The 12,539-nt window shown below is 56.1% G+C and overlaps 1 protein-coding gene across 2 annotated transcripts in view; it reads left to right on the forward strand.

The window, feature by feature from the left end:
* Positions 1–12,539, forward strand: part of LOC140410702 (adhesion G-protein coupled receptor F1-like) — a 540,253-nt gene that overhangs the window by 503,617 nt on the left and 24,097 nt on the right. For both annotated transcript variants that reach the window (XM_072499141.1, XM_072499142.1), the window contains one exon: positions 11,676–11,843. In XM_072499141.1, coding sequence (XP_072355242.1) covers positions 11,676–11,843 — 168 coding nt within the window. The remainder of the gene's footprint in view (positions 1–11,675; positions 11,844–12,539) is intronic.

The following is a 12,539-nucleotide window of genomic DNA, read 5'->3' on the forward strand; positions in this document are numbered from 1 at the left end:
AATTTATTAAGCGTGCCTAAAAAGGACTATGGAGCTCAGGATCATTCCAGAATGCCTGAGGATCAGCCCCCACGCAGTGAATGCGGCAGCAGCCTTCAAACACTGGCAGACTTGCTTTGAGGCCTACATCACATCGACCACAGGCCGAGTCTCAGATGAACAAAAACTGCAGGTCCTGCACTCGAGGGTGAGCACGGAGATTTTCACCCTCATTGAAGACACCCGCGATTTCCAGACGGCCTTCACAGCACTGAGAAGTCTCTACGTTAGCCCAGTTAACCAAATCTACGCTCGCTACCAGCTCGCAACGAGACGGCAAGCTCCCGGAGAATCGATGGACGAGTTCTACGCCGCACTGCTGATTTTGGGACGAGCCTGCAGCTGCCCGTCGGTGAACGCAAACGAACACACGGACATGTTAATGCGCGATGCTTTTGTTGCAGGTATGCAATCCTCCCAAATCCGCCAAAGACTTCTAGAAAAAGAGTCACTAGGACTCTCAGAGGCACGGGCCCTGGCAGCCTCGCTGGACGTAGCCGCGCGTAATACCCGCGCCTACGGCCCCGACCGCGCGGCAGGCCATTGGGCCCCGTACGTACCCGCCGCGGCAAACCCCCTACCCCCCCCCGGATACCCCACAGGCTTGCGCAGTCCAAACGCCGAGTCGCACCGGGGGCGCCCGCTGTTATTTCTGCGGCCAGGCGAAGCACCCCCGACAACGCTGTCCGGCCCGCGCAGCCATCTGCAAAAGCTGCGGGAAAAAGGGCCACTATGCGGTGGTGTGCCGGTCCCGCGTGGTCGCCGCCGTCCCGGGAGAACAGGGAGCCCTACAGGCAGTCTATGCCTCCCAACCCCCCGAGCACGCCATGTGCGACCCCCAGGCGCCGCCATTTTCGGTCCCGACCACCGCGGCCCCGGGAGAACTGGGAGCCCTGCAGGCCGCCTACGCTCCCCAACCCCCCTCCCCGCAGCCCATGTACGACCCGCCGCCGGCGCTCCCGATTTGGGTGCCGGCCAACACTCTCCACGGAGAGGAGGGGGTTTTTCGCATCCCGAACGCCACCCTCACCCCCGTCCCGCGCCCCACGCCTGACCTGCCGGCGCCACCTACCTTGACCCCGACCACCGCTGTCCCCGGCGAGGGAGCTGCGCGCGGTGCCAGCGCTCGCGGCCCCACGACTGACCCGCCGGAGCCGCCGACCTGGGCCCTCACCCCCGTCCCGCGCCCCACGCCTGACCCGCCAGCGCCGCCGACCTGGGCCCTCACCCCCGTCCCGCGCCCCACGCCTGACCCGCCAGCGCAGCCGACCTGGGCCCTCGCCCCCGTCCCGCGCCCCACGCCTGACCCGCCAGCGCCGCCGACCTGGGCCCTCACCCCCGTCCCGCGCCCCATGCCTGACCCGCCGGCAATACAACTTACCTGGACCCCGATCTCCGTCCCCGGCGAGGGACCTCCTCACGGTCCCAGCGCTCACAGTACTGACCCGCCGGCCTTGGCCCCGACCACCGCTGTCCCCGGCGAGGGAGCTCCGCGCGGTCCTAGCGCCCGCGGCCCTGGCGCTCGCAGCCAAGGAACTCCGCGCGGTCCTAGCGCCCGCGGCCCGGGCGCTCGCAATGCAGGAACTCCGCGCGGTCCTAGCGCCCCCCAGACCCCCCAGCACTCAATGTGCGACCCGCAGACGCCGCCATTTTGGGTCCCGACCACCACGAGGGGAGGAGGGGCCCCGCCATCTTGGACCGCCCCCGACCTGTACGACGCATGGGGGCGGCCATTTTGTCCACCCCCGACGCCATCTTGTGACCCCTCAGCTACGGGCGAGGTATGGGGGTGGCCATTTTGTCCATCCCCGACGCCATCTTGGACGGCAACAACGGACCCCACCCCACTACTACAACCGCGGCTCGCTTCGGTTACACTCGATCAGGCTCGGCCCCGGACTCTCCAGACGACGACGACAACGGTCCTAATTATCGGCCACGAGACGCCATGCCTCGTCGACTCCGGGAGCACGGAAAGTTTTATACATCCCGACACGGTAAGACGCTGTTCCTTAACTACCTTCCCCAGCGCACAAAAGATTTGCCTAGCTGCAGGATCCCACTCCGTACAGATCCAGGGATTCTGCATAGTTACCCTAACGGTACAGGGGAGGGAATTCAAAAACTACAAACTTAACGTCCTTCCCCAACTCTGTGCCCCCACCTTGCTGGGCTTAGATTTTCAATGTAACCTACAGAGCCTTACGTTTAAATTCGGCGGCCCCATACCCCCACTCACTATCTGCGGCCTCGCCACCCTCAAGGTGCAACCCCCGTCCTTGTTTGCGAACCTCACCCCGGATTGCAAACCCGTCGCCACTAGGAGCAGACGGTACAGCGCACAGGACCGGACCTTCATTCGCTCCAAAGTCCAGCGGCTACTAAAGGAGGGCATAATCCAGGCCAGCAATAGTCCCTGGAGAGCGCAGGTGGTAGTAGTGAAGACGGGAGAAACAAAGGATGGTCATTGACTATAGCCAGACCATCAACGGGTACACACAACTAGACGCGTACCCTCTCCCCCGCATATCCGACATGGTCAATCGGATTGCCCAGTATAAAGTCTTCTCCACCGTGGACCTCAAGTCCGCCTACCATCAGCTCCCCATCCGCCCAAGTGACCGCAAGTACACAGCCTTCGAGGCAGACGGGCGATTATACCACTTCCTAAGGGTCCCTTTTGGCGTCACAAACGGCGTCTCGGTCTTCCAACGGGAAATGGACCGAATGGTTGATCAACATGGGTTACGGGCCACGTTCCCGTACCTCGACAATGTAACCATCTGCGGCCACGATCAGCTGGACCACGACGCCAACCTCCAAAAATTCCTCCAGACTGCCAAAGCCTTGAACCTCACGTACAACGAGGACAAGTGCGTTTTTAGCACCGATCGGCTAGCCATTCTGGGCTACATAGTGCGCAATGGGATAATAGGCCCCGACCCCGAACATATGCGCGCACTCATGGAATTTCCCCTCCCGCACTGCCCAAAAGCCCTGAAACGCTGCCTGGGGTTCTTTTCATACTACGCCCAGTGGGTCCCCCAGTACGCAGACAAGGCCCGCCCCCTAATACAGACCACGACTTTCCCGCTGTCGACAGAGGCTTGCCAGGCTTTCAGCCGCATCAAAGCAGACATCGCAAAGGCCACGATGCGCGCCATCGACGAGTCCCTCCCCTTCCAGGTCGAGAGCGACGCCTCTGACGTAGCTCTCGCGGCTACCCTTAACCAAGCGGGCAGACCCGTGGCCTTCTTCTCCCGAACCCTCCACGCCTCAGAAATCCGCCACTCCTCAGTGGAAAAGGAAGCCCAAGCCATAGTGGAAGCTGTGCGACATTGGAGGCATTACCTGGCCGGCAGGAGATTCACTCTCCTCACTACCAACGGTCGGTAGCCTTCATGTTCGATAATGCACAGCGGGGCAAGATCAAGAACGACAAGATCTTGCGGTGGAGGATCGAACTCTCCACCTTCAACTATGAGATCTTGTACCGGCCCGGAAAGCTGAACGAGCCGTCTGATGCCCTATCCCGCGGGACATGTGCCAACGCACAAATTGACCGCCTCCAAGCCCTCCACGAGGACCTCTGCCACCCGGGGGTCACTCGGTTTTACCACTTCATCAAGTCCCGCAATCTCCCATACTCCTTAGAGGAGGTCCGTACAGTCACAAGAGACTGCCACATCTGCGCAGAATGCAAACCGCATTTTTTCAGGCCAGATGGAGCGCACCTGATTAAGGCTTCCCGTCCCTTTGAACGCCTCAGTCTCGATTTCAAAGGGCCCCTCCCCTCCACCGACCGCAACGCGTATTTCCTTAATGTAGTGGACGAATACTCCCGCTTCCCTTTTGCCATTCCCTGCTCCGACATGACCGCGGCCACAGTCATTAAAGACCTGAACAGCATATTCACACTGTTCGGTTACCCCGCATACGTCCACAGCGACAGGGGGTCCTCTTTCATGAGTGACGAGCTGCGCCAGTTCCTGCTCAGCAAGGGTATAGCTTCAAGCAGGACGACCAGCTACAACCCCCGGGGGAACGGGCAAGTAGAAAGGGAGAACGGCACGGTCTGGAAGGCCGTCCTACTGGCCCTACGGTCCAGGGATCTCCCAGTTTCACGGTGGCAGGAGGTCCTCCCGGACGCTCGCCATTCCATCCAGTCGTTATTATGTACGAGCACTAATCAAACGCCTCACGAGCGTCTCCTTGTCTTCCCTAGGAGGTCCTCCTCTGGAACGTCGCTGCCGACCTGGCTGGTGGCCCCAGGACCCATCCTGCTCCGAAAGCACGTGCGGGCACATAAGGCGGACCCGTTGGTCGAAAGGGTTCACCTCCTCCACGCAAACCCCCAGTACGCCTACGTGGAGTACCCCGACGGCCGACAGGACACGGTCTCCCTGCGGGATCTAGCGCCCGCCGGCACCACGCACACCCCCCCGGCACCATCAACCCAACCGCCCCCCTTCCTGCCACCGCCGCACCCCGCGACCGCCCCCTTCCCAGGAGGATCAGTCCCCCTCCCCTTTGCACCGACAGCTGAAACCGTGCGGCTCCCGGAGGCGACAACGCTGGTACAAGCACCACCACCACCGCCGGGGCCGAGGCGATCGACACGGACGACCAGACCGCCCGACCGACTCGTGGCGTCGATGTAAAACAAAGATGGACTGTCCAATGAACATTTTGTTTTTCCTATATCCTCTGTAAATAGTTGTAACAGGACGATACTGTCCAATACGGTACTACCATGTAACTGTTCTATCCTCCCAGGACCAGTACTGTAAACCCTTACCACCATACGAAGCATCACCCCGCCGGGTTCATTTTTGACAAGGGGTGAATGTGGTAGTATGTATTGGGGGTCATGTGGGACTGGAAGCCCTAATGTCATTGGCTGACAGATCCCGGGTCCTGGTTGGCCGTTGACCTCATACTCCGCCCTGAAGGCGAAGTATAAGAAGCCGGTGCCTTTCCCCCGCAGGCCAGTTTACTATCGGGCTGCTGGGGAACATTCACGCTTAATAAAGCCTCATCGACTTCACTCTATTTGTCTCACGGAGTCTTTGTGCGCCACAACCACATTTAGCCTATTGGATTACATGGACTGTGTACTTACTGAGAACACTAGAGTATAAGGTGCATTGTGTAACTTGTGTTATCCTTACAAAGTAAAGGTATAGTGGGATGAAGAAGTAGTGTAAAATAGTTAATCTTTGGTCTATTACATGTTTTAATCTTTTGTTAAAAGTTCATCAGCTAGCTCCTGTGACTCTATTCAGTAGCCTCACTCCACATACCTAAAGAAAAATTAAAAGCTTGGATCTATCAAGCCGGTTCCATCCTGGGATCTGACCTGCTCAGACGTTACATCAGCTGCAATCATGACACTCCCTCCACCAGTATGTGCAGACAAACTTGTCTGTGAATTCGATAGATTAGGGAGAAGAAGGGGATAAACATATAATTTATAAAAAATAGAAGTAGCCCAGGTATCAGGGAGTTTTTCCTTTCATAGAGGAGGACAGATCTTTGCAGAAAATTGGCCACATGCAGAGTGAGTGCAGATTCATTGCCAGCTAACTCTGCATGTGAGGTAATGAATTTTGGTGGGAAATATACAGTAAATGGCAGAACTCTTAAAAGTATTGACAGGCAGCAGGATCTGGGTGTGCAGGTCCACAGGTTACTGAAAGTGCCAACTCAGGTGGAGAAGGTAGTCAAGAAAGCTTATGACATGCTGGCCTTCATCAGCCTGGGCAGTGAGTATAAAAAATAGCCAAGTCATGCTGCAGCTGTACAGAACCTTAGTTAGGCCACATTTGGAGTATAGTGTTCAATTCTGGTCGCCACACTACCAGAAGGATGTGGAGGCTTTGGAGAGGGTACAGAAGAGACTTACCAGGATTTTGCCTAGTATGAAGGGCATTAGCTATGAGGAGAGTTTGGATAAACTCGTTTTTTTCTCATTCGAACAACGAAGGTTGAGGGAGTGACCTGATAGAAGGCTGCAAAATAATGAGGGTCATGGACAAAGTGGATAGTCAGAAGCTTTTTCCCAGGGTGGAAGAGTCAATTACTCAATGACATAGGTTTAAGTTGCGAAGGGCAAAGTTTCAAGGAGATGAACAAGGGAAATATTTTAAACAGAGGGTAGTGGGTGCCTGGAACTCACTGCCAGAGGAGGTGGTGGAAGCAGGTACGATAGTGACATTTAAGGGGCGTTGCGACAAATACATGAATAAGATGGGAATAGAGGGATATGGGCCTGGGAAGTGTAGAGGTTTTAGGTTAGATGGGCAGCATGGTTGGCGCAGGCTTGGAGGGCTGAAGGGCCTGTTCCTGTACTTCTCTTTTGTTCTTTGTTTGTATTTGAAAGGGGTGAATTTTTGTCTCTAACTGATATTGTAACATGTGGTATTATAGCTATTACGGTACCTGACAGGCTAAAGCACCGTTGGTGGAAACTGTATGCTTTCTATTGGCTAGAGTGTATAATAGCTCCGCCCTGATAGGTGGGGTATAATAACCCGTGCCGCCCCAGTAGCCCTCATTCTGTACCTGAGCTGCTGGGGGAAACATTTAGCTTATTAAAGCCTTCAGTTGGACTGCAACCTCGCTTTAGTGGTCATTGATCGTGCATCAATTTAATAAGCTAGAATTTTAAGAAGAAAGGATGGAGATCCGAATCAAGACGAAGTGTCTGCAACTTAGCCCCCACGCGGCGAACTCAGCGGCAATCTTTAAGCACTAGCTGGCGTGCTTTAAAGGGTATCTTGAGACGGCCGAAAACGCACCCACGGGAGAGCAGAAACTGCATGTCCTGCACTCAAGGGTGAGCCCGGAGATTTACACCCTCATCGAGGAAGCAGAAGACTTCGATGCAGCAATAGAGCTGCTAAAAGGACACTATATTTGCCAGGTAAACCAGGTCTACGCCCGGCACCTGCTTGTAACAAGGCGACAAACCCCTGGGAAATCGTTGGAGGAATTCTACCACGCACTCCTGATGCTGGGAAGAAACTACGGCTGCCCGCAAGTTTCGGCGAGCGAGCACACAGAACTCTTAGTCCGGGACGCTTTCGTGGCAGGTATGCTATCGTCACAAATCCGCCAGCGCCTGTTGGAGAAGGACACCCTGGGTCTCAGGGACGCACGGGCCCTTGCAGGCCCCCTGGACGTGACCTCCAGGAATGGCCGCGCTTACGTTCCCGACCGCGCGGCAGCCCGCTGGGCAGTGTGGAACCCCGCCGCGGCCGACCCCGAGACTTCCCCCGTTCCCCCACAGGCCTGCGCTGCAAGGCGGCCCGGCAACCCCGAGAGGCCCCGCTGCTACTTTTGCGGGCAGGCCAAGCACCCCCGCCAGCGCTGCCCGGCCCGCGCATCCACCTGCAAGGGATGCGGCAAAAAGCGGCATTTTATGGGGGTATGTCAGGCCCCACCAGTGACCGCGGTCTGCAGCGGCGAATGCAGACCGCAACCACAAACTTCTCCATGGGTCCCGTGCGGCCAGCGGTCGCTGCCATCCCATATACCAGTGCCACGTGCGGACCCCGGGCGCCGCCATCTTGTTCTGCGAATGCCACGTTGGAGGGATGGGCGCCGACCATTTTGTGCACCCCCGGCCATGTGCGACCAATGGGAGACGCCATCTTGGATGAACCCCCAGGACCCCAGCTCGGCTGACCATACACTGCCCGAACAGAACTCTCAACTCCTGCGATTGGCCTCGGTGACTCTGGATCAGTCTTGGCCTCGAACACTCTCAACCGTTACGACGACCGTTTTCATCAACGGGCACGAGACGTCCTGCCTAACCGGCTCTGGGAGCATGGAGAGCTTCATACACCCCGACACGGTAAGGCACTGTTCCCTCCTCCTCATTAATCAAAAAATCTCTCTGGCTTCCGGTTCAGACTCAGTGGAGATAAAGGGGTTTTGTGTAGCAAACCTCACAGTCCAGGGAAGGGAGGTCAAAAATTTCCATCTCTACGTTCTTCCCCACCCACCCATGTGCGACCAATGGGAGCCGCCATCTTCGATGAACACCCAGGACCCCAGCTCGGCTGACCACGCATTGCCCGAAGAGAAGTCTCAACTGCTGCGATTAGCTTCGGTGACTCTGGATCAGTCTCGGCCTCGAACACTCTCAACCGCTACGACCACCATATTCATCAACGGGCACGAGACATCCTGCCTAATCGAATCTGGGAGCACGGAGAGCTTCATACACCCCGACACGGTAAGGCGCTGTTCCCTCCTCATCCACCCCATTAATCAAAAAATCTCTCTGGCTTCCGGTTCCCACTCAGTGGAGATAAAGGGGTTTTGTGTAGCAAACCTCACAGTCCAGGGAAAGGAGTTTAAAATTACTGGCTCTTCGTCCGTCCCCACCTCTGCGCGGCTACACTCCTAGGTTTAGACTTCCAGTGCAACCTAAAGTCTAACTTTCAAATTCGGCGGCCCTATACCCCCCTCCTTGTCTGCGGCCTCGTGACCCTTAAGGTCGACCCGCCTTCCCTGTTTGCGAACCTCACCCCGGATTGCAAACCCGTCGCCACCAGGAGCAGACGCCACAGTGCCCAGGACCGGATCTTTATTAGGTCAGAGGTGCAAAGGCTGCTGAGGGAAGGGGTCAGTGAAGCCAGTAACAGTCCCTGGAGAGCTCAAGTAGTGGTGGTAAAGACCGGGGAGAAGCATAGGATCGTCATCGACTACAGTCAGACCATCAACAGGTTTACGCAGCTGGACGCGTACCCTCTCCCCCGCATATCCGACCTGGTAAACAGGATCGCGCATTATAAGGTCTTCTCCACGGTGGATCTCAAGACCACCAGCTCCCCATCCGCATTAGTGACCGCAAATACACTGCCTTCGAGGCAGACGGGAGGCTCTACCACTTCTTAAGGGTTCCCTTTGGTGTCACCAACGGGGTCTCGGTCTTCCAGCGCGAGATGGACCGAATGGTTGACCGGTACGGTTTACGGGCAACATTCCCGTATCTCGATAATGTCATCATCTGCGGCCACAACCAGCAGGACCACGACACCAAGCTCCGGAGATTTCTCCAGACCGCAAAGATCCTTAACCAAACATACAATAAGGATAAATGCGTGTTTAGCGCCGACCGTCTAGGCATTCTCGGCTACGTCGTGCGAAATGGAGTTATAGACCCCGACCCTGAACGCATGTGCCCCCTTATGGAGTTCCCCCTCCCCCACTGCTCCAAGGCCCTGAAAGTCTGCCTTGGGATTTTTAGCTACTACGCTCAGTGGGTCTTCAACTACGCGGATAAGGCCCGTCCCCTGATCCAATCCACAGCTTTTCCCCTGTCGATAGAGGCCTGCCAGGCCTTCAGCCGCATCAAAGCAGACATTGCAATGTACACGAAGCACGGCATCGACGAGTCCCTCCCCTTCCAGGTCGAGAGCGATGCGTCCGACGTAGCTCTGGAGGCCACCCTCAACCAAACGGGCAGACCCATGGCCTTCTTCTCCTGTACCCTCCATGCTTCCGAAATCCGCCACTCCTCAGTCGAAAAGGAGGCCTAGGCCATAGTAGAAGCTGTGCGACATTGGAGGCATTACCTGGCCGGCAGGAGATTCACTCTCCTCACTGACCAACGGTCGGTTGCTTTCTTGTTCGATAATGATCTTGCGGTGGAGGATCGAACTCTCCACCTATAACTGTTAGAGCTTGTATCGTCCCTTAAGCTAATCGAGCCTCCTGATGCCCTGTCCCGAAGCACATGTGCCACCGCACAAGTGGACCGCCTCCGAGCCCTCCACGAGAACCTCTGCCACCCGGGGGTCACTCGCTTTTTCCATTTTGTCAAGACCCGCAACCTGCCCTACTCCATTGAGGAGGTCAGGACTGCCTCCAGGGACTGCCAAATCTGCGCGGAGTGCAAACCGCACTTCTACCGGCCAGAGAGAGCGCACCTGATAAAGGCTTTCCGTCCCTTTGAACGCCTCAGCATGGACTTCAAAGGTCCCCTCCCCTCCACCGACCGCAACACGTCCTTCCTGAATGTGATTGACGAGTACTCCCGGTTCCCATTCGCCATCCCCTGCCCCGACACGACCGCCACCACCGTCATCAAGGCCCTCCATAGCATCTTTGCACTGTTCGGGTTCCCCGCTTACATATACAGTGATAGGGGGTCCTCCTTTATGAGCGACGAACTGCGTCAATTCCTGCTCAGCAAGGGCATGGCCTCGAGCAGTACGACCAGTTGCAACCCCCGGGGTAACGGGCAGGTAGAGAGGGAGAACGGAAGGTCTGGAAGACCGTCCTACTGGCCCTACGGTCCAGGAACCTCCCAGTCTCCTGCTGGCAAGAAGTCCTCCCGGGTGCCCTCCACTCCATCCGGTTTCTGCTTTGTACGACCACCAATCAGACACCTCACAAACGTCTCCTTGTCTTCCCCAGGAAGTCCTCCTGTGGGATCTCGCTTCCGACCTGGCTGGCAGAACCCGGACCCATCCTGCTCCGAAAACATTCGGACCCGTTGGTCGAGAGGGTCCATCTGCTCCATGCTAACCCGCATTATGCCTACGTGGCGTACCCCGACTGCCGACAAGATATGGTCTCCCTATGGGACCTGGCACCCGCCGGAACTCCACGCACATTCCAGCCATCAGTCCCACCCTCCCCTCCACCGCAGCACCTTACAGGAGGATCGGTCCTTCCGCCGCCCCTGTCTGGGCCCCCCCCACCCACTGACTCCCCCCGCAGACGCTCCCTTCCAAGGTCAGCCGTTTTCCCCACCAGCGCCGTCTAGGGGTGACGAAGCTGCCATGGAGATCGAAGCCATGCTCCTGGAGTCACAGACGTCCGAGCCTCCACCGGAGTCACCACCGAGGCTCCGACAATCACAGAGGATGACCAGGGACCCCGATCGACTGATTGCTTCATTTTAACTGTAATCTGTAAATATAAACCATCAAATGTACATAGCTACCAGACTTGTAAATAGTTACTAAACACTGTACGGAGGTATTACGGTACCTCCATAACTAATTATACCATGTTATGTTTTGTAGTTTCTGGCCACCACCCCCGCCGGACCCTTTTTTTAACAGGGGGTGAATGTGGTATTATAGGTATTAAGGTACCTGACAGGCTAAAGCACCATTGGTGGAAACTGTATGCTTTCTATTGGCTAGAGTGTATAATGGCTCCAACCTGATAGGCGGGGTATAAGAACCCGTGCCGCCCCAGCAGCCCTCATTCTGTACCTGAGCTGCTGGGGGACACATCTAGCTTATTAAAGCCTTCAGTTGGACTACAACCTCGCTTTAGTGGTCATTGATCGTGCATCATAACAGACAAAGGAAGGTGGAATATTGGATAATGTGTCTTATACTCGCTGTTTCTCCTGAAACTTATTTTGATTACTTTGTGCATTTGTGAGCCAGAGAGGAATTTACCAGATTAATCTCCCTGAATTTCCATAGAGTTTTTAGAAAGCTATTCCAATGGATTATGTGACTGTTGGTGAGAATGGAGGGTGCACTGCAATTGTGATAGTTGCACCGTGAATCAATGGATTGTACGCAATTTACCTGTTTGTCTTTTCCAGTCCATCAGTTTTATATGTTCCTGTAATCAGTTCTAATTTCACTTTTCAGGAGGTAAATTCCACCAAGTTGGAGAATACTTTTTCAAATCTTCTTGACCAATTATCCAATGCCACAGATGTGGTCAACGTAAACACCCCTGGCAATGTTGAAGCTGTGGTAACCATTCTGACACAAATTTCAACTGTAAATGCCACTGTTAATGAAACAGATATGAAGGTAAGAAACAACATTTGCTAGAAATGGTTCTGAGCCTAACTCTTTCTGCATTTTGTCTCTTCAATGTGAAAGTGAAGTTTAGCAAGGTGAACATTGATTGTCATGGAGTCATAATTTATACAGCACAAAATGAGGCCCTAGAGCCCATTGTGACTGTGCCAGCCATCAAAAACCTATTCTAATCTCATTTTCCAGCACTTCGGGGGCGATTCTCCGAGCCCCACCGGCCACGGGCTGCTGGAATCGGCGGGGCCGCCGATTCTCCGGCCCGAATGGGCCGAGGTGCCGCGCGGATACGACAGAGTCCCACCGGCGCCGTTCACCCCTGGTCGGGGGGTGACCTGGGGGGGGGGGGGTTCCTTCACCAGGGGGGGCCCTCCGATGGAGTCTGACCTCCAATGAGGGCCCACCGATCGGCGGGCCGGCCTCTTTTCCCCCCCCCCTCCCCCCCGCCTACTTTCTGGTGCGGCCGGCCCCTGAACACCAACGCCATGTTGAGTCGGAGCCGGCATGCTAAAGAAGTCCCCCACGCATGCGCAGGTTGGGCGCGGCGCCCATTTGGCACCGCGAAAGGAGGCTGGAGCGGCGTGAACCGCTCCAGCGCCGTGGAGCCAGAATCAGTCATACCCGGGCCCGGTTCGCGCCGTCATGAAACGTGACGGCGTTCACGGCAGCATGAACACTTGGACTCCATAT

This window comes from Scyliorhinus torazame, chromosome 4, assembly GCF_047496885.1.
Source record: "Scyliorhinus torazame isolate Kashiwa2021f chromosome 4, sScyTor2.1, whole genome shotgun sequence".
In the NCBI taxonomy this organism is placed as follows: domain Eukaryota; kingdom Metazoa; phylum Chordata; class Chondrichthyes; order Carcharhiniformes; family Scyliorhinidae; genus Scyliorhinus; species Scyliorhinus torazame.